General features: G+C 31.3%; 3 protein-coding genes and 1 non-coding gene across 4 annotated transcripts; 2 read left to right on the top strand and 2 right to left on the bottom strand.

Annotated features, from left to right (window-relative positions):
• The first annotated feature begins 3,732 nt into the window (after window positions 1-3,732).
• Window positions 3,733-8,726, top strand: Net (atonal bHLH transcription factor 8-like protein net). Its single transcript, XM_074250387.1, has 2 exons — window positions 3,733-3,900; window positions 6,983-8,726. The coding sequence occupies exons 1-2, from the start codon at window positions 3,864-3,866 to the stop codon at window positions 8,395-8,397; spliced, it is 1,452 nt and encodes a 483-aa protein (XP_074106488.1). The 5' UTR covers window positions 3,733-3,863; the 3' UTR covers window positions 8,398-8,726.
• A 7,927-nt stretch (window positions 8,727-16,653) lies between these two features.
• Window positions 16,654-24,231, bottom strand: Karybeta3 (karyopherin beta 3). Its single transcript, XM_074250417.1, has 9 exons — window positions 24,073-24,231; window positions 23,621-23,770; window positions 23,135-23,361; window positions 22,961-23,057; window positions 21,728-22,402; window positions 19,411-20,061; window positions 19,010-19,334; window positions 17,398-18,392; window positions 16,654-16,802 (listed from the first exon to the last, which is right to left on the bottom strand). The coding sequence occupies exons 1-9, from the start codon at window positions 24,151-24,153 to the stop codon at window positions 16,707-16,709; spliced, it is 3,297 nt and encodes a 1,098-aa protein (XP_074106518.1). The 5' UTR covers window positions 24,154-24,231; the 3' UTR covers window positions 16,654-16,706.
• LOC141532446 (small Cajal body-specific RNA 8) lies at window positions 22,793-22,925 on the bottom strand. The gene has a single exon (XR_012480092.1).
• A 1,211-nt stretch (window positions 24,232-25,442) lies between the features above and the next one.
• Mic26-27 (MICOS complex subunit 26/27) lies at window positions 25,443-27,663 on the top strand. Its single transcript, XM_074250418.1, has 6 exons — window positions 25,443-25,629; window positions 25,726-25,910; window positions 26,219-26,358; window positions 26,701-26,934; window positions 27,016-27,194; window positions 27,496-27,663. Exons 1-6 carry the CDS (start codon window positions 25,615-25,617, stop codon window positions 27,535-27,537), a joined length of 795 nt encoding a protein of 264 aa, XP_074106519.1. The 5' UTR covers window positions 25,443-25,614; the 3' UTR covers window positions 27,538-27,663.
• The last annotated feature ends 195 nt before the right edge of the window (window positions 27,664-27,858 follow it).

Genomic DNA, 27,858 nt, shown 5'->3' with positions numbered 1-27,858 from the left:
CGCAAGTTCCGATAGCTAGTCGGGTGGCTTGTGACTTTCAAATCAATTATCATAATTATAATAATAATTTTTAACGGCTGGTCACTGGATGTTCACTATATATATATATATATATATATATATATATATATATATATATATATATATATATATATATATATATATATGTATTAATTGATATGAAGTGATCCTGGATATACTGGACAACTACTGGACAATGTTCCCTTCGAAAGCAGATGTCACGACGCCAATCAGAGTTTCTATCCTTGCCCCTATTACTGCTCCAATCCAATCGAATTTACCACTCAGCGGCAGTCTGACGCCTGTGACTACTTCTCGACCCCAACTGTTGTGTCTCTGACACCTTGACCTCCATTTACAAAAATCACACATGTGTTTTTTATTTTTTAATTTATTAATTATTAATTAATAATTGACGATTTTAATTTTATTTCTTTTGAAATTTCTAATTTTTGACAGAACAATCAATAAATTCAAGGTCCCATCTGTGATTTCAGGCGCCACTGGGATTAATTATTGATCTCCACACATGAGACACCCTCGCAATCAAACATTGCAACAGTTTTAATTTTATTTTAATTTCAGAGCCCTAGGATTTCTTTTTTTAACAGATTTTATTTAAAAAATTCATAACTTTTTTTCTAATTAAAATTTTTAAACCAACTAAATTTTGCCTTAAAGAGGAGACTTAAAGCTACAACTTTTGTTCGAAAAGTTTTTTTTTTTGGACCAATAGTTGTCAAGATAAAAATTATTCAAAATCGATTGCAAGATCCAAATTTTGAATTGAACGATTTTTTTAACTTTAATTTGGAATTAAAAATAGACAACTAATTATTTTGATGTCTTCACCGGCATTTTTAGAATCCTTAGACCTTCAACTTTGAGGTCCACTATAAATTTTTGAAAAAAAAAATTTTTTTCACAAAGTTTTCAGCGCCCCCAACTCAAAAAACCCGTTTTTTTGGAAATTGTTCGAAATCTTCTATGTTTTTAGTTTTTAAAAAATTCACAAATTTTTTTTTTTTAAACGTTACCTAGCTAAGGTTGTAGATGAGACTTTTGGCGATTCCGAGAGCTCCCTAGAGACTAATTTGGGGCCTTGTGGACCCAAGATATGGGCGGTTTTGCAAGCCGCCCCCATATTTACGGAATAGAGATTTGTGAGAGAGTTTTTTCTCATGATATCAACGCTCAGGGCGGCATAAATAAATAATTATTTTTTTATAATAATAATAATGATAAATAATCTTGAATTTATACTATGGAATACCAAAAATATATAAATACTCTAGACGGTTTATAAATATAAAGTGATCGGAGTCACGCGAACAAAATTACCACTTAGGATTTAATTTGTACGAAGAATTCGGAAGTTTTTATTTAAATTTTAATCATTTTTTGAGTTAGGACCGTGAGAAAATTTTTTAATTTTAAAAATTCAAAAAAAATTAATTTTGGAAAATTTCAAGAAAATAAAAAAAAAAAAATTTGAAAATTTTACAAATAAAAAAAAAACTTTCTCTAAAATTTATTGAGGAAAAAAATTTGTCGTCCAGATGCAAACTCCGCCCTTGTGGTGTGCAGTAATTGAAACAGCACGTGTCACCGACTAATACCGGCTATTACGTTATCAAGCGACACGTCACTCCCAGACACACACTCGATCAACATACATACAATACATTCAATAATAAATTTTATTAATTTTAATAATTTTCATTATTATTTTTAAATTTATCAAATATCGTGACAAATATTTCACTCTTTTTTTGGATTGCAGGATCTCGGCTCCTATTGACTTTAGAAAAAAAAATTTCCTACAAAATTTGTAGCCCCAAGTCTCTTCTTCAAGCCAAAATTTAGCCGGTTTAAAAATTTTCAGTAGGAACAAAGTTATAATTATTTTAAAAAGTCCCTCTTGTAAACTCAATCAGATGGGGTTAAATGGCCACGTGGCCCTAAACAAAAACTCATCCGGACACCTCTAGATCTGGCTAGAGCTCCCAACTGTCCATACTGCACTGCATGGGCATCCTGAGGGGTAAACAAAAAGTAGGTCATAAAATTAGAGGGAATTTAAGGATTCCGCTGGAGAAAATTCGTTAAAATTTTTCTCGTGTGTGTTCCATGTGCTCAAGAGAGTGTTTAGCATGTGGCTCAAACTACCCTCAGAGCTCACCAACATACCCTCAGCATTTGTCTCCTCTAGCTACGATATACATTTATATATTTATATATATATATATATATATATATATATATATATATATATATATATATATATATATATATGCTGGCTCGAGATATTGCATGAGGGTGGAACATAAGGGTTCGACACATGTGTGGCAATAAGGCCTGGAGTGTCGGGGTGTCTTCCATATGCTTTTTATGAGGTTACTTTTTTTCATCGCTGTCCCGTCCATAGAATTTTTTTTATTGTTGCTATAATAATCATAACTTTTTTTCTAATTAAAATTTTGGAACCCACTAAATTTTGTCTTAAAGAAGAGACATAAAGCTATAAATTTTGTACCAAAAATTTTTTTCTAAATTCATTAAGTTCCAAGATATAAATTATTAAAAATTGATTACAGAAAAACTACCATTAATAACGTTTTCGTGTTTTTTTCTTACTCCTAAATTCCCTATAACTTTTTTCCTAATCAAAATTTTTGAACCGGTCAAATTTTGTCTTAAAGAAGAGACTTAAACCTACAAATTTTGTAAGAAAAATTTTTTCGTAAAATCAATAGAAGCCGAGATAATAATTATTGACCTAATTTTGACCACTAGAACCCAAGATCCTGCGACTAAAGCTGGAGTAAAATTTTCACGGTTCTAAAAATAAATAAAAATTAAACCTGGACTTTAAATATAATCTAATTTTTACGACCCTGGGAAAGAAATAAAAAAATGATTTTTTTTCCTCATATGAAGCTATTAATGCTCAACTTTCATAGGCCCTCGGGCTCTCGACTTTTTCTGAAAGGCGTGACTGTTCACCGACGCTCGGGTTAATAGTCACTTTATTTTTTTTTTTTTTTTTTTTTTAATTTTAGAAACTCAAAAAAATTTCTTGGGCTTTGCTTTGATTGTAGGATCTCCGGTTCTATTGATCAAAATTATGTCAATAGGGAGATTTTTGGATCGCTAAAAGTCTGATCTAGAATCTGAGCTAGGTCGTTTCTTTAAAAAAAAATTTTGGAAGCTCACAATAATTTTTTGAAGTTTAAAATTTATTAAAAAAATTTAAATTTACTCACAAAAAAAATTAAAGACTTATTTTTGATAATTATTATCTCAGCTCCTAATGATTTTAGGAAAAAACTTTTACTACAAAATTTGTAGCTTTGAGTCTCTTCTTTAAGATAAAATTTGACCGGTTCTTAAATTTTAATTAGGAACAAAGTTATGATTATTTTAGGAATAAGAAAAAAATCTGCCTAAAATTTCCCCCACTCTTTCCTCTCCTCCCAAAAATTTCCCCCTCCCCCAGGAAGAGAATCAACTATATTTCCCCTAGAAACTACAAGCATCGAAACTGGCAAAAAGCTACATTTAAATCCTCGGCGCCAGTCACCAGAGAAAGTAAAAAAAAAAGCTAGTCTGGCGCCGAAGAGTCGGCTCCCCACTCCTGACATACCGCTACTGTCTTACGCCCCCTCTCCGCTCCCAACCCAGAGCTCGGAACTCGGAACCCACGCGCTGGAAGAATCAGTCAGGCGCCAAACGTTCGCGTATGCACGTCACAGTGTGCGTAGTAAAAGTTCCCTTGGATTTTTTAGTGTGTGAAAAATATTTTGTGAGTGAGAAAAATTTATAAAATTTTTTTTTTTAAAATGAGTGCCAGTGAAACGTGCGAGCTCGCGTTTAAAGGTAATTATTTAATTTTCCACGGGAAAATTTCGGATGAAAATTTTTCCGTGCAAAAAAAAAATTTTTATACTTGGCGCCAGTCTGACGAGACAAAATCGAATGTACGGTATTTTCTCGATCGCCGGTCGCTCAGATGACGATTTAGCAAGGGGAGGGGGGTCACGAGAAACCGAGCCGAGGATAAAAAATAAGAAAAAAAAGACAGACGTGGCGCCAGCGTGGGCAGAATCCAGACTTAATGACAAAGAATTTCTGAGCTAAATTTTCGGCGCCTGTTGTGACGATTCGAGGTGACTGAGGTAGACACTTGGGGAGGGTTTTGGTTAGAAAATTTTCCGGAGAATTTTCCTAGAAAAAGAAAATTTAGAAAAAACTATATTTTCTGCGGGAAAAACGGGCCAGAGTAAAAGACTATGGAATTTTCCGGTACTTTTTTGGATTTTCCGAGGAAAATTTTAGGATTAAAGGAAAATTCTTAGAACAAAAGTTGTAGAGCGGAAAATTTCCTAATCGAAACACTCCCTAAGTGAAGTGATAGGAAAATTTTTGAAGGAATTAGGAGAAAAAATAGAATTCGAGGGAGGAAAAGTGGGGAAATAATGAATTATTAGAGAAAATTTATCGGAAAAATAGGGAAAATTGCGATTTTTTTAGGAGAAGAAAATTCAGAGTAAAGTTAGGAAGGCTTTCTGAGGGCGATTGTGCGGAAGTGGAGACGCACTTACGGGTGTTACGAAATTATTGTGATTATGCACTTGTTTGGTGTTTTAAAGGGTTACTTACGGTGTTTATGTTTTAATTGGAGGGGAGATTAAGGATCTGGAGGTGAATTATTACGCAACTGCCGATTGTTTTAATTTGTGGTTTGTTTCAATTAAGTAGGGGTGAGGAAATTGGGTAATTGTTCGAAGTTTCGAAGAAGATTAAAACTGTGATTTAAATTTTTGATCATTTTTAACTCGGCTCCTATTTTTTTTTAGGGAAAAATTTTTCCTACAAAATTTGTAGCTTTAAAAGTCTTCTTTAAGACAAAATTTAGTTGGTTCAAAAATTTTAATTAGGAAAAAAGTTATAGGGAATTTAGGAGTAAGAAAAAAAACACGAAAACGTTATTTATGGTAGTTTTTCGGAAATTAATTTTCAATAATTAATATCTCGGCTCCTATTGGCATTAGGAAAAAAAATTTTTATACAAAACTTGTAGCCTGTAGTGTCTTCTTTAAAGGAAAATTGATCCGGTTCCTTAATCTTAATTAGGAAAAAAGTTATGAATTTTTAAAAGTCATATTTTTGATTCTAGTGTCTAAAAATTGAAATTAGACTATATTTTTGTTAAAAAAAAAAAAAAAAAAAAAAAAAAAAAAACGAAAATTTTTTTCGGCACGTGCGCACACAAGAGCACAGTTGTTAAAACAGTACATCCGGCGTGTGAAAATAACTCGAGACATCTGGAGTAAATTTTAAATTAAAGAAATAAAATTCTAGTTAATATTTTTCCGTCAGAGCTCGAGTGAAATTTAAATAAAAAAAATTATTTTTTAATTAAAAAAAAATAAAATTCGCCAGATGCTGGATCGAGAAAAAAATTGAGAAGAGACACGTGCGGAAAGTTAAATATGTGGACGATAAAAGAAGGAATATGTTGTAAAATACGCAAGTGGGCGAGACGGTCACCAGCTGCGAAGTCTCAAGACCGAGCAAGTTTACTCCTACGTGATCTTTTATACCTTTTATGAGTCACGCGGATTTATTTTTTACACGTGGGATTTTTTTATTTATTTATTTATTTATTTGTTAATTGCGTTGAGAAAGTTTTTATCACTTAAAAAAATTCATAACTTTTTTTAGAATCAAAATTAAGAAACCGGACAAATTTTGTCTTAAAGAAGACACTTCAATCTACAATTTTTGTATAAAACTTTTTTTTATAAGACCAATTTTTTATTTAATAAAAATTGGTGAAATAAAAAACTCGGAATTTTTTCAAAAAACCACTTTTTTAAATTTTAATGATAAATTAAAAATAGACACAAAATTATTTTTATGTCTTCGCCGGCATTTTTATAATTCTTGAGATCTCTAGTTTAAGATGCACTATGATTTTTTTCGATTCTGACATTTTTTAAGAAAGTTTTCAGCGCCCCCAACTCAAAAAAATCCGTTTTTTGAAAATTTACTAGATTTTTGGGACTTAAAAAATTCATAACTTTTTTTGAAATCAAAATTAAGGAACCGGACAAATTTTGTCTTAAAGAAAAGACTTGTGGCTACAACTTTTTTCCGAAAAATATTTCTCTAAAATAATTAAAAACCGAGATATTAATTATTGAAATTTAAATTTTCAATTTAACTAAAATTTTTCTTAAAAAATTATTTTTTCTTACTTTAAAAATTTTTAAAAACAAAAAAAAATTTTTCAATAAATGATTTTATTTAATCTGATTTTTTTTGTATCTAAAGTGTGTTTATTTACAATTTATTGCGTTATTTGTGTTTATTGATAGACGAGAGTAAGAACGAGATCGATCGGAGACTGGCTCGGTGGCGCCTGTCGCTGACCCCGAGGACCTTATGATCGACATTTCGTTATTGTGTATCGCTACATCACTCTTTCGAGCACTTCGACTCTCAATTTATTTTTTTACTGCGCATTAAATACAATAAAATAATTATATAACACAAATTTTCGATTTAAAATTTTTCATCGCAAACTTTTACCTATAATATCTCAGGATCTATAGATCCAAATTAGATTATTGGGTAGGTTTTTGGATCGCCAAAAGTCTAATTTAAAACCCTAGCTCAGCCATTTTTCAAAAAAAAAATTTTGAACAGCCATTATACACATTATTTTGATCAACCATTTTTGAAATTAAAAAGTCAATTTTTTAATTTTACTTTTATGATACATTTTTTTTTTTTTGATAATTAATATCTCAGCTCTGATTGGCTTTAGAAAAAATTTTTTGGGACAAAAATTGTAATTTTAAGTCTTCTTAGTAAGAAAAATTTTGTCCGGTTAAAAAATATAAATTACAAAAAAAGTTATGAATTTTTAAAAACACTTAACTTTTTTTTCCAGACGGCATGTCAGGCTCGGAAAAAGACGCCGGGTTCTGCAGCGGCGAGGACGAGAACTTTCACTCTCCAAGCGGCTCGGAGGACAGCGTGGAGGTCCAGATTTCCCCGATATCCCTGCGGAACAAGCGGAAGCTTGCGGAGCCAAAAAAAGCCTTAAAATCAGACCCAAACCGTCCGCTGAAAAAAAGAAGGCTCATCGAGCGGAGCAGTTCCCCGTTCCGCCCGTGGAGCTCTCCAGAAAAAGAGGAGGAGGATCGCTGGAAGATCGAGGAGGAGCGGAGGAGGGAGGAGGAGGTCCAGCGGCTGTACGAAGCTCAAATCCATGCTCAAGTTCTTGCCAGGCTCCAAGTTGCCGCCAAGAATCAAAAACTTCATCGAGATTCAAGATTCCGTACGGCTATCTCACACCAAGACTCAATCAGCCGTACGGCTACTCCACACCCCGAAGCTGGTCTTCGTGCGGCTTTACAGACTGACGTTGATCTCCGTACGGCTAATTTACACCAAGATGCCATCAGCCGTACGGATACTCCCCACCTGGAGTCTAATTTTCGTACTGTAGTTGCTTTACAATCTGATAGTAGCTTAAATAAATCTATCTTACCTTCTGAGGCCAAAATCCGTACGGCTACGTTACACTCTGAGTCTAGGCTCCGTGCGGCCACTCCATATCCTGAAACTAACCTACATGCATCGACTCTCCAGCCAGAAGCCGTCAACAGATTCCGTACGGCTACACTTGACCCAGGAGCCAATATCCGTACGGCTACTCCCCACCAAAACTCCGATTTTCGACCAGGAGCCGGTCCAAACCCCGACACCAGATTTTCAGAGGCCAAACTCCGTGAGGCTACCTTAGAGCCCAGCCTCCGTACGGCGACCTCACAAAAACGAAGTCTCTCCCCCACTTTCCGGCTCCAAGAAGACTCCGCCCACCAAAACGAGCCATTGGCGCTGGTTCTGAGGGAGGGGCGTGTCCCTCCCCACCCTGGAGTCACTGACTTGCCGTACGACGAGAAAAAAGGCGGGAAAATTCCGAGCAGTCGGATGTCTTCGACCAGTGGAGCTCACTCGGAACAGTCGATTACAGGCCACAGTCAGAGGAACTACAAGAACATGACCAGGGAGCGGCGGATCGAGGCCAACGCTAGGGAGCGGACCAGGGTCCATACGATCAGTGCGGCTTTTAATACTCTCAGGCGGAGTATCCCCGCCTACTCTCACAACCAGAAGCTATCCAAGTTGTCGGTATTGAGGATCGCTTGCAGTTATATCATGACCTTGAGTAAAATTGTTAGGGAGGGGGAGGATAGTGGGCCGGAGGGGGGAAACGGGGTCGAGCTAGGGGAGTGTGTTGACCTTGTGTCCAGGACAATTCAGACTGAAGGGAAGCTAAGGAAGAAAAAGGATGAGTAGGCTCGTGAGTGTCTAGTGATTTGGGTGGGGGTGATCAAATTTTTTTTATGATCTGCGATTTCTTATTTTAATTATTATAATGTATATAAATGCTTCCAGTTAATATACCGACTGAAATGTTAAGTACAAAAATTTATTTTTTTTTTTATTACCTAGTATTTTTTTTTTTTTACTCCCACGCAATGATAAAATTGTTAATTTGATGAAATAATCGTCAGTGACGAGATTAATGTGTTAAATCAAAAAATTTTTTCTTACTTTCTGTACCTTATTATTGTAACAATAATTATGATAGTGATAATAATTATAATAAATAAATATATTAATTACATTTTTGTTTAATTATTTTACCTCTTACTTAGTTGCCAGTATCTTGGGTTCTATTGGTCCAAATTAGGTCGATAGGGAGGTTTTTGGATCGCTAAATGTCTGATCTAGAACCTTAGCTTGGTATTTTTTCCAAAAAAAATTTTGACTTTCCAAAAAATCATTTTGAAGTTTGAAATAATTTTTTTACAATTTCAGACTTTTTTTCAAAAATTCATATCTTGGCTCCTAATAAATTTAAAAAATAATTTTTCAATCAAAAGTTGTAGCTTTAAGTCTCTTCTTCAACCCAAAATTTGACCGGTTCCAAAATTTGAATTAGAAATAAAGTTATGAATTTTTAAAGTCATCCCCTTCCAAAAATCTAGCTTATGACCTTGAAATTTTTTTTGTTGACTTTAGACTCGGATATCTCAGCTCCTATTGGTCAAAAGTAGACCGATAGGTAGCACTTTTAAAACTAACAAGCACCTAAGCTTGTTAGTTTCTCAAAAAAAAAAAATCCAGACAGCCACAATAATTTTTCAAAATTAGAACCCGAGATATCACGAGTTCGTCGTATCGTTTATAAAGAAAAAAGTAAATACTAAGATTATGTGAGCAATCACAGGTGTATAATAGCTGATAAAATCATATCTAAACTTGCCCGTAAGTATATATTTATATATTTTGTATCTATGTCAAGTACACACGCACCTAAAGCCCATTTAGTTAAACGTAAACATTAAATTACATACTTATTAATTAATTAATTAAATAATAACCACCGGATCAAAATTTTTATTTGACCTTCGGAGTTTTAAGAATTTTTTTTGACCATTAAAATTTTGATAAAAATTTTTTTTTAGTTAAAAAAAAAAAAAAAAACAAATAGAAAATTTTATTTTTATGAGTACGTCTTGATTAAAACGTCGATGACCAATTGGTTGATAATAAGTACAAGTGCACTTTCATAAGCACTTGTAGATAATACAATAGAATAAATAGATTTTTAGGCGACAGATAATGACAGTTGTTAGTGATTAAATTGAGTCATTAGTAAGTTTTAATTAGAAATTACTCAGTTATTAAAAATATTTCTGTTTTTAAAAGTTTGTTTATTTTTTTTTTTTTTTTCGTTTTAAAAATTCATAACTTGAATTATAATTAAAATTAAGCAATCGAGTAAATTTTGGTGGAAAGAAGAAACCTTGAGCTACAAATTTTGTTCGAAAATTTTTTTTATAAAATTTATAGGAGCCGAGATAAAAAATATTGAAAGTTAGAAAAAAAATGTTATTTTTTATGAAAATTTATTTTTTAATTGTTTTTTATCATTAATATAGTCGTAACTTTTTTTAGAATCGAAATTTTTGAGCCGGATTAAATTTATTTTAAAGGGAAGGCTCAAAGCTACAATTTTTGTATAAAAAGTTTTTTTTTTTACGACCGATTGTTTATTTAATAAAAATTGATAAAGTTAAAAACTAACAATTTTTGCGAAAAAAAAAATTTCAAAAATTTGATTAAGGATTAAAAATAGACAATTAATTATTTTTATGTCTTTGCCGGCATTTTTAAAATCTATAGAGTCTCAGCTTTAAGACCTCCTATGAATTTTTTTGAAAAAAAATTTTTTTAATAAAGTTTTCAGCGCCCTTAAGTCAAAAAACCCGTTTTTTGAAGAGTTTTTCGTGTTTTTGGTATTTAAAAAATTCATAACTTTTTTTCTAATCAAAATTAAGACTCCGAATTAAATTTATCGTAAAGAAGAGACTTAAAGCTACAATTTTTGTAGGAAAATTTTTTTTATAGAACCCATAGTTCCTAAGATAAAGAAGGGGAAAAAGATACATTTGTAAAAGCGATAATTAAAATAAATAAAATGACACTTGTATAAAATGTAAAAAAAAAAAATTTAAGAATGAAAATGAGAGAGTTTGAAAAGTAGCACCTGCCTTTATTTATTCGGGTCCTTCAAAACGAGATTGCACCTCCAAAACGCGATAATTTGGGAGCATCCGGCTAATTGACCAGCCGGTGTCGCTGTTCCCGTAGGTTGACATTAAAATAAAAGTTAAACAAAATAACTATTGACATTCACTTACATTTCGACGCCCCATGTGTGTTATTTAATCACCGGATGTTCCTCGCGCTTTCGTTTGCCAAAAAAAAAAAATATATATATATATATATATATACAATAAGATCAATATAGATTTCTGAGTAAGACTTCGATCTGGAATTTGAAACACCTGTCACTTTATTTTTTTTTTTAATTTAATAATAATAATAATAATAATAATAATAATAATAATAATAATAATAATAATGATAATAATCATAAAAATAAGTAAAATAATTTTATACAAATCAAAGATTTTTTTACAAATAATATAATTTTTTTTACACATTAGTTCTTGCTTTCGCCGCTAGGTGGCGAATTATCGCAAAACATTCTCGCTAGCAGAAATTTAATTCGAAGCTTACATTAATCTAATAAAATAAAATTATTAATATGAATTTTAAATTAAAGACGTTGGAAGGTAAAAAAAAAAAAAGGTCCAAGAAGGTCTTTTCGTATGTCGCGGTCCTTTTATGGATAGTTGCTGTATAATTCATCCTCGTCCTCGTCTTATAGTCAAAGTCGGCTGGTAGTTGGGAACTTAAATATATTTTCTCTCTTTGTTGATTCTTTCTTAGCTCTTCAGTCGGTCAGTTCACAGTATCCATCTGGCTCCGGTGAGTTTATCTTTATCTCTATCTTGTACGGCAGTAACTCGCGGCACAACAACTCTACGGTAGGGAACAAACTGCTATATTTATATATATATATATATATATATATATATATATATATATATATATATATATATATATATATATATATGTTTATAACGAGAACAACTTGATGGACATCCATTAAAGAACGTGAGAAACTCATGGAAATTGTTTATCTGATGAGATTTATTTTTAATTAACGACAAATGTTACGAGATATCCTTTTTTTTTTTTTAAAAAAATTTTTTAATTATTGGGTTGTAAAATATCGGTAAAAAAATTACTAGAACATTTTTTTTAGGAAAAGAACTAAAAAGTCACCAGATTGTGAGAAAAATCACTAGAATAAACCCCATGAAAACTCCCTAGAGTCAAAAGTTACTAGAATAAACCCTAGAAAATTCCCTAGAATAAAAAATTACTAGAATAAACCCTAGAAAAATTTTTTTCAGACCAAAAAACATTAGAAAAATTCCCTAGAATCAAAAATCACTAGAATAAACCCTCCAAAACTTTATAAAAATCCGTATAAAAAATTAATTTACAAAATAGTGATTTGTAAATAAAATAAATAACAATAACTGCTAATGTGTCAGAGCTCAGAACACCACATGAGAGTATTTCAGATTTGAGACTCTTACTGAGAGAGATATGAAATGCGATGGCGGCGGGGGTCGAGAACTACCGTGAGGGGAAAGAGGTAGGATGGCAGAGAAGAAAAGTATAAACGTTACTGTATATAGGATGCGACAGTACGGCGCCAGACGTGGCGAATCTCTCAGTTTCACATATACATATAAGTACATATATTCTCTTGCTCTCTCTCTCTCTCTCTTCCTCTTTTTCTCTGATTCTCTCTCCGTAGGCGAGCGGGCGAGCGGCCTATCAGTGATCCTCGCCGACTTTCTGCTTATGCTATTATATTTCACATCTCAGCTCTTTTACTCTGTGCATACGAGTCTTTTTTTTACTGGATCTCATTTTACCAGCAGTCGCCGGCAGCAATCATTCTGACACTGGCTCCTACGTAACAAAAACAACAACAACTACGAAAATAACAACATCCGTAAGTTAGTAATTTTTTAGGTCTACGGAATTTTTCTAGTCATTTTTAAAGTCTAGGGAATTTTTCTAGTAATTTTTAAATCTAGGTAATTTTTGTAATCTAGTATTTTTTAAAAATTACTAGAAAAATGTATCTAGGGATTTTTTTTAATAAATTTTTGATCTGGGGAATTTTTCTAGTAACTTTCAATTCTAGGAATTTTTTTACAAATTACTAGAAAAAATTATCAAGGGATTTTGTCTAGTGAATTTTTTTGTCTAGGGAATTTTTCTAGTAACTTTGAAATCTAGGGATTTTTTTAATAATTTTAAAAATTTTGTTAGTCACTAGAAGTTTTTATCTAGGGATTTTTTCTAGTAACTTTTAAGTCTACAAATTTTTAGCACTTTGATAATTTTCTTAAATAAAATTTAGTAATAAATTTATATATTTTTCATATTGTACCACCCTAACTAAAATCAATTGGTAGTATCTTTCCCCTCACCCTCTAACATAATATCTTATCACGATAGTCTCTTATTGTCATCCAACAAGGGCCAAAAAACATCTATCTTAGTCATAAAACTATCCCGGTCACGTGCAAAATTTAAAAATGAAAGAGAAATGAAACTATACAGAAAAATCGGAAGTTATTGATCGGAAGAATCTTCTTTTATTCATTTTTATTTATTGAAGTGTCATTCCATGACTCATCTTTAGCTTATCGAATTGGTAAATCGGTTGGAAGGTCTAGTATAAGACTAGTGTGCAATTTAATTGTATGGAAATGAATGGAAAAGTTGAATATGAAGATGATAAAGATGATGATGATGATGATGATGATGATGATGAGTAAGATGAGAATTACGTGTAGCACCTGTATGGATGGTTTCGGTGGTTTAGCAGGTGCAAGTATCTTGTATCCTATAGGAAATTATTATTTTCAAAGAGTACAAGTTCGCGTGTCTTTTAAATGCCGTAAAAAGAGACAAATTAAATCTTGTCATTTTTTAATTTCTTCTTTTTTTAAGGATATCGATGAAGAATGTAATGGTTTTTTTTTTTTTTTTTAATGATTTCAGGTGCATTTTACGATTGGAGAAAAAATTATTAGTTTGATTTTTTTACTAGAAAAAAAATCTAGTGATTTTTGCTAGTCAATTTTAGATAAAAGAACCGTAGAGAGTCTTGTTATTTTTTTTTAGTTCTAAAAAAAAAAATCTTTAAAAGTAATTGAATTGATTTTCTAGGGATTTTTTGATCTAGTGATTTTTTCTAGTAACTTTTGGATCTAGTGAATTTTTCTAGTAATATTGGGATCTAGGGATTTTTTTTAGGAAATTTATTTAGTTATTTTGGATTTAGGAATATTTTCTAGTAACTTTTTTATCTAGGGAATTTTCTTAGAAATTTTTAGACCTAGGGAATTTTTCTAGGGATTTTTTTTTTTTTCAGTAATTTACTATTTACTGACCCAGAAAATTTAGTAAAAAATTTTTTGGTAACTTTTTTTAGGAAATTTTCCTAGTAACTTTTTTTTTCTAGGAATTTTTTAGTAACTTTAATCTAGTGAATTTTTCTAATAACTTTTCAATCTACAGACTTTTTCTAGTGACTATATTTACCAAATTTAAATTCTCGATAATTTATTTTAGTAATAAATTTTTAAATAGTAATTTTTTTTTCTTCTTTCAATTTCTTGGTCCAAAATAATAAAATAAAAATTTAACAGATAAAGTCGTGATGCACCTTGTCGTTATTAATTTCTTTACAAGTATACACTTGCTTATAAACGCACGCAAGTCAGCAATTTCAGCTTCTTCTTCTTCTTCTTTATAATTATTATTATTTATTATTATTATTATTATTAAAAACTGGAGAGAGTTGATATGACATTTAAAAAGTATCTCAGTCTCTTTCTGATGACGGTCATCAGCGAGAGAAGCTCCAATTGGAATAATCTTGAACGATCGCGATACCGGTTAACTAATCAGCGAGCAGGTGTTTCGCTTACCACTAAAATATATATAAGAATAAATAAATATGTATATAGAGTGAAATAACGAGTAGTGTGTCCTTGGTGATCATACAAGCATGTACTTTCATTTTTTTTTTTTTAATTTTTTTTTGGATACCCAACCACGAGAATTTAAGTTATCCGTTATTTAATCGGGAGTAAAAGTCCGCAATTTGATATCCTCAAATTATTCTCGAGGTGGTTATTTTTTTTTTTTTTTTATCTTATTTGTTTGGTTGTTTTTTAGTAGCGAGTATAATGTTAAAAGTATCGGCTACTGTGAGTATTTAAACTCGTTACATCCAAGCATGTGTGGGAGATTTTAGGGGTGAGGGGGAAAAGGGGCTACCGGTTTCGCCGGTTCATGGCCCAACAGTGATATTGAGACGAACCAGCATCTTTTCCCACGTGATTTTTTTTTTTTTTGGTGTAGATGTGATGATAAGTTGAAAATAATTGTGGTTTGATATTGAAGTTTGATTAATGGAAAATGAAGTGTGATGGAAAACGAAGTTAAATTGATGGAAAATGAAATTTTGTTGATGGAAATTAGTTTTATGAAAAATGAAATTCAGGTGATGGAAAATGAAGTTGGATTGATATAAAACTAAATTTAATTGATGGAAAATGGAGTTAAATCATTAAAAGATAATTTTTTAACAATAAGAAGCAAAAATCTTCGAACTTACTTTCTGCAAGCGAGCACATGTAGCGACAATGCGCCACCTAGCGGCCAAACCAAGAACTAATTTAAAAAAAAAAAATAAAAATCGTATATTTTTAAGCTCTGGGATGACTATTTAGTGACATATTTGGAACGTTTGGATAAATTATCTAAGTAAATAATAATAATAATATCAAACTTGGAGTTTTTCTTCTTAGATATATCTAGCGTACTGCAGTCTAGACTAGAACGGCGTCAAATGTCGTGTACACTTCAATGGGTTATTTTTTAGCCAGTTGTTAGTTCTGTCTATTGTCACTGGGACGGAATTAGCTGGGATCGGCACTCGAGAAGAAAAATAAAAAAGAGGGAGAAGACAAACACGTGGAATGGCCTTTGGCGCCACAGAGACTGCAGGCAAACCGCCAGACAGGTGCTACTTTTCTCTCTTTCTTACTTTGTCTTTTTATTTGTCCTTCTCGTGTTTTCTTGGAGGCGCTCCAGTTAGTTGTTGTCATCCGAGACATCTGAGTACAGTGATATGTGAGATGCAATCGAGAATCCGGAAAATATTATTGTTTTATTTAATTCTTCAGAACTTACACGAAAAAAAAATTTTTTTATTTTATTAATTTGATTAAAAATAGACAATTAATTATTTTTATGTCTTCGCCGGCATTTTTAGAATCCTTAGAGTCTTAGCTTTAAGACCTACTAAAAATTTAAAAAAAAAAAAAATTTTTTTAATAAAGTTTTCAGCGCCCTCAAGTCAAAAAACCCGTTTTTTAAAGAATTTTTTGTGTTTTTGGTACTTAAAAAATTCATAACTTTTTTTGTAATTAAAATTAAGACTCTGGATTAATTTTATCGTAAATAGAAGACTTTAAGGTACAACTTTTGTTTGAAAATTTTTTTTCTAAAATTAATATCTTCCAAGATATTAATTATTAATTACAGAATACAGTTAGCTAGTTCTTGGTTTCACCTTTAAGCGGCGCATGGTAGCAAATTTCTCTCGCTAGATGATAGATAACTTGGAAGTTCAAATACAAATTGAAATTTTTCTTTAGAAAAAATATTTTGAATAAAAAGAATTTAAAAAAAAAAAATTAGATTAAAAAAAAATATTTATTAGATCTAATTGTTACAATTTAAAAAACTTTATCGCGAAACATAGAGTAAAAATGAAGAATAGAATTCATTATAATACAACAATAATATTAATAATGAAATTAATAAGTAATTTATTAATAACATGATTTAATATTAATTTTATTTATCAATATTAGATTTTTTTTTATCGATTCTCATTTTAATATCAACTAGTAATTATAATTATTCTTAATTATTATCACTTATTTACTTCATTAGACTTAATATTAATAATAATATTATTAATAATAATAATAATAATAATAATAATAATAATAATAATAATAATAATTAATCAATAAGAATTTTATTTAAAATTAAATGGAAAAAAAAAAAAAATATTTTTAATTAGTCGGCTGTAAACTTAATGCCTCGTAAATTGCTCGCTGTTGTTCTGACGATAGCAATCTGATGCAGTTTGCAAACATCGTTGCGTTTTGCTGAAACAAATAATTTATATAAAATTATATTAATTATAAAAAATTTTATGATTGATATAAAATTATATTAATTGTAGAAAATTATACTCATTGTAAAAAATTATATAATTTATAGAAAATTATATTATTTGTAGAAAAATATATCATTCATAAAAAAATTATATGAATTGTAAAAAAAATTATGTAAATTACAGAAAATTATATTAATTGTAGAAAAATATAAGATTTATATAAAATTATATAATTTATAGAAAATTACATCAATTGTAGAAAAATATATGATTTATATAAAATTATATAATTTATAGAACATTATATTATTTGTAGAAAAATATATCATTCATAAAAAATTATATGAATTGTAAAAAAATTATATAAATTATAGAAAATTATAGATAATTATATAATTTATAGAAAATTATAATAATTGTAAAAAATTATATGATGTATAAATATATAAATATGTAGAAAATTGATGTGGGTACTCAAATGAAAGGTCTCGATGAGTGTAACATCAGGATGAGCTTATATCTTTAAAAATGTCAATAGTTAACGAGATACAAGATAATTTCTTAATTGAATTGAATTGAATTACCTGAATTTGTCTGAGAAGATTAGTAATCCTCTGAACAACAGGATTGTCATTAGGCACAGCCTCCTTGAGGAATGCCTCAGCAAAGTAAAATATCAACCCGGGTAAGTTATCATTATTAGGACCAAGAACCACGGGATGATTGGCTTCAATAAGGTCGCACAAGTACCCATAAACGTGTGGAGCCTCGTCCTCGTCTTCAGTGACCGGGAGCCAACTGAGCCAATGAGGTAGCATTTCATCAACATTGACCATCTTGCTGTTGTACTTGAGAATCTTGGTCACCGCACTGATGGCGTTCTCAGTGGGATTGACATTTTCCGGACTCCTGGCCTCAGGTTGTGTTATGACCTCAACCAGCCTCGGGAGAGCTTCGGCGCAGGCTTGAGCGTAGGCGTCGCCACCGAACTGAGCAAAAACGCCGCAGCCGTAAGCGGCAGCCTGGCGAACTTCCGCGGAGGGATCGCAGACGTACGAAATCATCGGCCTCAAAAAGTACTCTTGGTACTTGAAGCTAGATGGCCCTCCGAACTCCACTACGTCATCGAAGACGCACAGCGCCCACTGGTGATCGGACCAGGAGCGCTCAGGCGCGAGGAGTTTCACAAAATGGTGGCAAATTTGGTCGAAGTACGGGAAGAAGGTCTCCTTGTGGGTCGCGAACAAAGCGTGGAGAATGTCCGCTACTTTGTTCAGAGTGTAGACGTCTTCGTTGTCCTCGTCGCGAAGCTGCTCTTCGACCACTTCGTCGTAGTCTTCGTCCTTGCGTTTTTCTAGTCGCGCCACTGCGCGCTCGAAGTGCTCGTTGAGAAGCTTGTCCAGAATCCGAAGCAACTCCGTCATCTGCGCTGGGTCCAGGCACCCTGTGCCTAAAAGCTCGATGCACTTGGCGAGGGAATACAGAACCTCCAAAAGGACGTCAGACTCGGGTTCGCTGTCGATTGATTTTATAAGCTCGGGACAAATGTACGCCCACATTCCTTCGAGATACTGCGGACCTATAATTCAAATTTAGAAATTTTAATTGTCAATTTGATTGGATTTAGTTAAGAATAAATGTTTGTTCTAAAACTATGACCGAGGAATGGTCCAAGGCCGACTCTCTAGAACATCGACTGGTGATTTAACCGTCAAAACGACGAGCAAATCGAGATCTCTTAGTCTGCCATGGACGTAACGCATCGAGAGATTCGAATTCTAAGGCTGCTGACTCGGCCCATGGCTTAGAAAAATTCCTAATTTTTTTAATAATGATCAGATTTATTGAAGTTTTTATTAAAAAGATTCCTAATGATCCCCAAAAAGATAAATCGTAACTGCAAAGACCCAATTGTTGGCGCAAGTACCTCCAATTGTCGAAAAACTTTAAATTTTGACAATTGGGAGCGTTTTTATGGCCCAAATTGCCCCGCAAGAGGTAATTGGCACTTTAAAGGAGCTTTATATGGTAGAAGGCATCATTAAGAACAATTTAAGTCCTTGGGCGAAGCTGTATCTTTAATAGTTTGTGAGATACAGCGGTCTAATTGTCCCCAATTGTCAAAAAAACACTAAAATTCAACAATTTTGCCTATTTTTAAGGCCTAAATTACTAATACAGAACTTTTTTAATTACCTTTAATTCTGGCACACTCTAATAAACACGGCAAACTCTGTGCAGCAGCAGTCCTGACTCCATCGTGAAAGTAAAACTTGAGCATGGGGACCATGAGTCTCACTACCTCTTCAGCATAATCCGCGAACCCTTCTTTCAGCTCACGAGCGTAGCAAACAAGCATCTCGCAAGCTGAAGCTTTGTCTTCCAGTCCAGCTGTCTTAATTCCAAAGTTCTGCTGCTCTCCCAGAGACACAAATTGCCAGTCCAGGTCGCCTTCAACGCCTTCCATGTCTTCGTTGTCTAACAAAGCCACTTCTGGCTTCATTGATGCTGTTCTCAATACCTAGAAATATTTATTTAAACAATTAATTATTTTTCATTGCACTTTGTAATTTCTTAGGTATGTATAAAATACTCACCGGTCCCATGACAACAGGCAAATACTGTTCGAATTGTTTCCCCAAAATCTTGCAGAGTCTCGCCCAAGCAGAGATCAAATAACTGATCTGGGGATCATCATCAGCGAGCTCGCCCTCTGCGTGGGTGGTCAGCAACATGTCCATGACATCACTGGCGTCGTTGATGAACTTCTCAGTTCCCACGGCGAGTCCGATCAAACTGACGCACTCGATCGTTTTTCCTCTCAGCATTTTGTGCTCCTGCTGATTCGCGTTCTGGATTATATACTTCAAGCAGGGCATCAGACGGTCGTAGTAAGTCACGAATTGCTCCTCACATGTGTCAGCTACCGATGCAATTGTCGTGACCACTTGCTCCAGGACTAATTTAGTGCCTTTTTCAACCAACTCCTGGAATTTAGCTGTCAGGATGCTCTCGAGCTTGCCCATGATTGCATCCAAGTAGGGCGTGAGAATATTCTTCGGACAGTCTTCGCTGAAGTTTACCAAAGCTGCTCCAGCGTGAGCTTGCACTCGCGGATTCGCGTTGTCATCTAGGACCATCAGTAAACCTGGGATCACTTTTTCGTGGAATTTCTGCTCGAATGTCGGGGCAAAGTCTGTTGACATTTGACCGACGGCATTGCAAGCTGCGTAACGGACTCGGGGGTGCTAAAATATATTTATTTCATTTTTATTTCACCCTAAAATTGTACAAACTATTCATTTTAATCAATTAAAAAATTTTTTATGGAGAAAAAAAATGTTTGTTCTAAAACTATGACCGAGGAAAGGTCCAAGGCCGACTCTCTAGAACATCGAATGATGATTTGCCCGTCAAAACGACGAGCAAATCGTGATCTCTTAGTCTGCCATAGACGTAACGCATCGAGAGATTCGAATTCTAAGGCTGCTGACTCGGCCCATGGCTTAGAAAAATTTCTAATTTTTTGTATAATTATCGGATTTGTTGGAATTTTAGTTAAAAAGATTCCTAATGATCCCCAAAGAGGTAAATCGTAACTGCAAAGACCCAATTGTTGGCCCAAATACCTCCAATTGTCGAAAAACATTGAATTTTGACAATTGGGGGCGTTTTTATGGCCCCAATTGCCCCGTAAGACGTAATTGGTACTTTTAAAGGGCTTATCATGGTAGAAGACATCATTAAAAACAATTTGAGTCCTTGAGCGAGGCTGTATCTTTATTAGTTTATGAGATATAGCGGTCTAATTGTCACCAATTGGGTATTTGCATGATTTTGATATTTTTACATTCTATATAATTTTTTAAAATTTTTGGAAGAAAAATTTTTCGATTTTGTTCTTAAAAATTTAAATAATCTAATAAATAAAAGTGATCCTAAATTACATAAAAGTCACGTGATGTAAAACGTGATGTGATTGGTGTGACGTCATTGTGCTATTTGTAGCGCGTATATTTGAATGAGCATTTAAGTCATGTATAATATTTTACATTGCTAAAAAACTTAAAGTTAAGTTTTTTTCAATTTTAAGTTTTATACATTCTATTTTTAATGCTAGATTTTGTTGAAAATAATTAAAAGTGAAATAAATTTTTGTGAAATGTTTTTTTAAATTTAAAGTGAATGTGTTTGGAGGTTATGAACATGTTAATGTTGTTATACTAAGACTTTTGAGAAGCATCAGTTCAACAGTATAGTTTGTGATTATCAACGAATTAATAAAAATGCCTCGGCGAAAAGTGGATCCTGATTTTTCCGTTTAACAGAATTTAATGAAACATTTATAAAAATTTTTTCTGGTGTCGATTTACCAGTATTTCTACACGTTGGAACTATACACCAATAAAACTCATTTTTTGATGACATTTCGAGTAATTAAATAATTTTATTTTATTATAAACAACACAACCAGATCTTTTTTTAATCAATCACAATTAACACAACAATTGTTTACACCTGCCACGTGTTTACAAGAGATTGGCGCTTAAAATTTCAAATGAAATAAGCACTATGACGTCACATACACGAAATGGAGCTACTTATTCATTTAAATATCTGCTTTTTTTATTTATTAAATTATTTAAATTTTTAAGAACAAAATCGAAAAATTTTTTTTCCAAAAATTAAAAAAAATTATATAGAATGTAAAAATATCAAAAGTTTATGAATATCAAAATCATGCAAATACCCAATTGTCGAAAAAACACTAAAATTCAACAATTGGGCCTATTTTTACCACTTAAATTACTTTTAAAGCATCAATAATTAATTTTGAGGTGATGTTTATGAATTAAGGGATCATTAGGAACAATTTTAGTCAATATCATCAATAATATCCATAATAAAACTTACCGGATCCTGAAGATACTGAACAATTCCCTCCATAATTTGCGACAAAATGGCCTCCATCTGTTTATGACAGCCCTCTCCAACGGCAGAAATTGCCATCAGAGCAGCATGGCGGTACTTCCAATCAGAATTAGACAGCATCCGTGGAATATTTTCAACAATTTGAGGCAACATGGTCTTGCCACCGAGCCCGCAAGACAATCTATCAAGCGCGCTTTCAGCTACGACATTGTTGCAATCATTGTCTTCCTCAATTATTTCGTCACTGAAGCTCCACTCGTCGTCGTCATCCAAGTCTGTCATCATCTCCAGCACCAGAGGAACCAGCGCGGCTATGTACTTGCCACCAACCTTGCGCACCATCGCCGGGGCAGTTTCTGACAAAGTCACCAGGACTTCCAATGAAAGCTGCCTCCAACTGTCGCCCATCTCCTTATTCGAGAATATCTTCATGCACATCTCCATTATCGTCTCCAACTGGTTCCTCAGGAACTTCGGGGTCGTCTCTGCCAGGTCGATCAGAACCTTCAGCAGTGCTTCGTCTTCTTGCTTCTCCACTGACTGGGCTGTCACTTGCACCAAGGCTGGTAATAATTCCGCAAATTGCTTTTGAATTGAGGTTTCTTTCTCATGTAAAATTATAAAGGCTCCAATTGCTCTCACAGCTTGATATTGGACCTAAAAAAAATTTTTTTATCAAAATTTCCTAAAAATTCAACGATCAAAAATACCGGATCAAGTTTTAAAAATTCATAACTTTTTAAGGAAATTTTTCTCAGACTCTCGAGTGGGCTCATTCGAAAGCTAGGACCTTAAGCTACAATTTATGTCCTTAGCACTTTTTAATCCGACTGATAGTTCCCGAGATACCCGAGTTTAAAGTCAACTCTTGCGGACCGAAAATTCAAAACTTGAATTTCCAATTTTCGGAGCACTAAAATCACGATAACTTTTCATGTAATTGTCGTAAAGAGTCGTGCGAGGAGTCATTTTAAAGCTGAAAGTATAAGCTACAACTTTTATAAGAAACTTTTTTTTTTTTAAATCAATTTTTAATAGGAAATTTTAAATTGTAAGCTCCGTATCTGTCTATAAATTATTTCTTCACAATTTACAGTCATCGTAAAGCTATTAAATTTTTTTTAGGAAGATTTTGTGTCGAAAAATTAAAACTTTATATTTTTAGAGTATCATTCTTCCATTTTTAATAATAAATATTTTTTTTTTATCAATTACCTCGTAATTAGCCGTGTCCATTACGGATTGTTGTAACATTTGTTTGATTAAATTTAAATAATTGCTCTGTTGGCTGCCAAATACTCCCGGTACGGATCTAAAATATAAATCATTAATTAATTATAAAAAAAAATTTTTTTGAGGAATTAATTTTTAGAAAAAAAAAAAAATTACGTGAATATTCTGAGCGCGCTTTCTTTCAAAGCTGGCACCGGACTGTTGGCGCACTGGAATAAAAAGTTCAAAAATTCTGGCCACTGATTGTTGCCGTCGTCATCAATTAAATTTCTAGCGACCTCTGCAACTACTTCGCAGATTTTTCTTCTGATTGTTTCTGATTGCTCGTTTTGGATTGATAATAGTAGCTGCTTTTTTAATTCATCCTGGGCTTCAGGTGGGAGCTGAATAATTTTAAAAAAATTTTTACATTTAATTTTTTTAATAATTATAAAATATTTTATTTAAAATTATTAAAAAAAATTATCAATATTTTTTAAAATATTTTACATAAAATTTTTAGAAAAATTATAAAATATAATTTTTAAGAATTATTGAAGTCAAAAAAAAATACAAATTAAATTTTTAAAAAATTGTAAAATATAATTTAATTAAAAAAAAAAAAATTAATGACGGCGTAGTAAAAAAAAAAAAAAATCATACCTGGGGATAAAAGTCCATAAACTCTGATGAGAAAAGCCGTCGTAATAAAACAGCAGCCATGGCGCGAATTTCTTCGGCGAGGTGTCCCGTGCATATTGAATTCAGGAGCCAGGTAACCTTACTCTGTATAGGCAAATTTTTGTAGGCTTCCTAAAAGCAAAAAAAAATTTTAAATAAACGAAATCCTCCCGCCAAAAAAATTCCAACCTCAAAAAACTCCAAAATTGACTTAATTGTAATTTCAAAAAAAAAAACTATTGAAAAAAAAATCAACAAATGAACCCGAAAAAAGTCGAACCACTCGCAGTGAATAAATATTGAGCACGCGGAATCCGCGACCATGCGGGTGCTCGATCAGTTTCAGAGTTATTAAATATTTATCGGGTATTTGTTGAATTTCCGAGCGTAACTTTTTAAGTGGAATTAAAAAATATAAAAATTTGTAAAATTACCTCGGCTTGGGTACGGACGTCATTGTCGGTACTCAAGAGGGTGCTTAGCAGTTGATTGAATTGCTCGTGGTCAGCCGCCATGTCGCCGAAATCTAAAATGAGGGATCGTGGCTCGAGCTCTATCCAACTTTTGTCTTCTCCTCTTCGCTGCTAACAGTTCTTTCTTTACTCCGTTTCTCCTGCTAGCGAGTTCTCAAGGTTAATGCAGATGGCGCTTATTTAATTTGAATCTAGTTAACGCGGCAGTCGCTAGATGACGGGAAGTTAAAAAAACGGCGGGAAAATTTTTAAATTCAAATTTTTATTAAAAATTTTTTAATTTGAATTAAAAATTTTTTTTTATTAAAAAATTGAAATTTTAAAGTGTTTTCAAAGTTTTTAATTAATGATTTAATTTTTAAAATGGAATTTTTAATTTTAAATTGAAATTTTTATATTTGAAATTTGGAATTTAAAAATTTTGCTACTTTCTGACTTTCAATTTAATTTTATATATTGTTCCTCCTATCAAAATAACATTTGTTATAGGTTATTCTGTTCCTTCAGATGTCTACTTGAAGAGCGTACTAATTGCTTTGTTGAAAAAAATTTTTTTCCTAGAAAAAATCCCAAAAAACGAAGAATACTTTCAAAATTTATGATTTCGGTTAAATTAGACTACTTTTGACTTTCAATTTCTCTTTATAAATCATTTCTTCGATTAAAATATCTATTATTGTAGATCATTCTGTTCGTTAAGAGATATACTTCAAGATAGTGTCAATACTTTTTCCAAAAAAAATTTTTTTCTCAAAAAAAATCTCAAAAAACGAAAGAAACCTTCAAAATAGAATTAAAAAATCTCTTAAGACTGTTTTTTGTTTTTACTTTTTATTTATTTTTTTTTTTTTTAACCTCTGCTGTCATAATTAAATGACAATAATTATTGATTTGTTTTAATTAATAAATATATTATAAATGGATTTAGCGGTTCATAGATTTCTTGATCTAACAATCGGAAATATCTTTGGAAAAGATATTACTTGCAGAGAGTGTCCCGAACCTTGTGATTATTATCAACCTGGTGTTTTAGTTGAAATTGGACGAACAGCAATTAATGTAAGTTAATAATTATTAATTAATTAATTAATTAGAATTTAAAATGAAAAATATTTATTTTTCTTCTTTTAATTTTTTTTTTTTTAATTTTAAATAATTATTATTAAAAATTAATTATTTTTTTTAAATAAATTTTTTCATTAATTAAAATTAAAAATTGTTTTTTTTTTTTTTTTTTTTAAATTTTAAATCTATCGATTAATCGAATTTTTTCAATCGACATCTCGAAATTTTAACAAATCGATTTTTCGATTGTCGATTGAGTAAAATTTGACTTTGACGAACGAATGACAGGTTTCTGTTATAAATAAAAAATTTATTAATTAAACAATGATTAATTAATTGAATAACCAATTAAAATTAATTATTTTTTAAATCAGAGACATTAATTTAATAAAAATAAAATTGTGCATTAAAATTCATTTGAGTTATTTTAAAGAAAACATGCAAGGTCTCAAGGTAAGGTTATGTTTTTTTTTTTTTAATTTAATTAATTAATTTGATTGATTAATTGAAAATTTATTTATTTATTAATGCAAAATTTTATTTTTAAAGTTATTTAAAAAATTTTTACTACCTGGAGGATTATGCGGAGCAGTTCCAATAATTAGGCCAGATCCTACTCCTCCGGATGCGCCCGTACATTGCAGCAACGACGGATCTGTCCCGAGATTAATTAGGCCATCGGAATTACCGATTTATGTTCATCATGAGCAAACAATAATTAAACCTGAGATACGGTAAAACAAGTAATTCTTTTTTTTATTAATTTTTAATTAATTATTTAAAAAAAAATTTTTTTTTAAATTTTTGACAAGTAAAAATTTTTTTTTTAATTAAAATTAAAAACATCGCTAACTTTTATTGAAGTATCTTAAAAATAAATTTTTTTTAGTTACATTCATTAAAAAAAAAAATTATTAATAATTTTTAATTGAAAAAAAAATTATTGATAATTTTTAATTAAAAGAAAATTTTTAATAATAAAATTAAGATAAAATATTTTTAATCAAAAAAATTTAATTTATTAATTTTGTTAATTTTTTAGTGATCCAAATAGTATTCGATCGCAAATAGAAGACGGATTTGGGACAATAAGAAAAACATTTTCCGGCGTTTCGGATCAGTATCAAATGGTTCATGATAAAATTAGCCATGTTTATAACACAGGACTTGCTCATAGTAAAGGTAATTATAAAATTTCCTTCCTTAATTAAATTTATATATTAAATCCTTAAGAACTTGAAAAAAAATTCATTTTTTTACTTAAAAGCTTCAAATAAAATTATTAAAAAAATTTTTGTTTATGTCTTTGGCTAGAGAATCTTAATCTAGACACTTGAAGCTTCAAGAATATGTATTAATTAAATTTTTTATTAAAATATTTAATTAAATTTTCGACGCCCCCAATAAAAAGTTGCAAAAATTAAAAAAAAAATTTTCTAATCAAGAAAAATATTTTTTTAAAATTAATTTTCTGTTATAAAATTATAAGTAATATTAATTATAATAAATTATTTTTTTTTTAAGGATCAATTGATTATTTGCACCAAGAAGAAAATATTCTCCCCCGACTCGGCACAATCTTCGGCGGAGGACTGTTAGGATTTTTATTCGGCATCCGCGGAGGAAGATTCAAGCGTTTTATTTACATGTCAACCGGTGCTGGATCAATGGCTGCTATTTGCTACCCTGATTTAGCAAAAGACACATTAAATTCTAGCAAACATTACATCAACATTGGCTACAATTTTATTTACGGCGGTAATTTATTTTCATTTAACATTTAATAAATTTATTTTTAATAATTGAAATTATTATTAATTAAATTACAAATGAATTCAGTAAAACCAGGAGATGCGAACCAAAAAGAGATAAAGTGGCCGGAATTACCGAGTATTAAATTACCGGATAATTTCAATGACTTCCTAGTGTTGGTAAAAGACACCGGGTGTAGTGTTGTCACCTCTATTGGTTCATTAACCGGAGATTTGATTAAAGGTGATGAACCGATTAAAAAAGAGGTAAAGGAAATTTAATTTGAATTTTTTTAACCGTCCTTGGTCCTTAAATTTCCTTTACCTTTTATAGTAAAAAAAATTCCCGAGACACTAATACATTTTTTATTATATTTTGAAAACTAATCCACCAATTTGAACCAACTAAATTTTTTTAAATTCTCCAGGTCAATTACTATCAAAAAGATCTCTTTGACCTTTTTAATCCGACCAATATTTCCCGAGTTATCATCAATTTTCCAAGTCATTTCCAATTTTTAATATTTTAATATAATTCAGAATTATTTTTTTTTTTTAATATTTTTAGAACAAACCTGCGGAAGCAACAAAGGATCCAAAAAATAAATAGATTCAAGGATTGTCCAAATTTTTTTTGTGAAAAAAAATTTTCAAGGTTGTAGATAAATTATTAACCGTCTTATTAAAATTTTAAAATTGATGCTGTAAAAATAAATCAAGTTTTAAATGAAAAAAATTTTTTTATGACTCATAATTGATTAATAATAATAATAATTATTATTATTATTATTATTATTAAAAATTAATTTTATCATTAAAAGTCAAAACTTAAAAAAAAAATGTCAGATGGCAGCACTAAAAAAATTCTACCATGGAAAAATTAAATTTCAACATTACCAACCTCAGTTTAATAGGTTAGTAAAGAAAATGT

This window comes from Cotesia typhae, unplaced genomic scaffold (genome assembly GCF_013202065.1).
Source record: "Cotesia typhae breed Kobodo isofemale line unplaced genomic scaffold, CoteBio_Ctyphae contig_59, whole genome shotgun sequence".
NCBI classification, from domain to species: Eukaryota; Metazoa; Arthropoda; class Insecta; order Hymenoptera; family Braconidae; genus Cotesia; species Cotesia typhae.
Note: the sequence above shows the minus strand (reverse complement) of the source record. Positions and strands in the feature narration are given on the sequence as shown.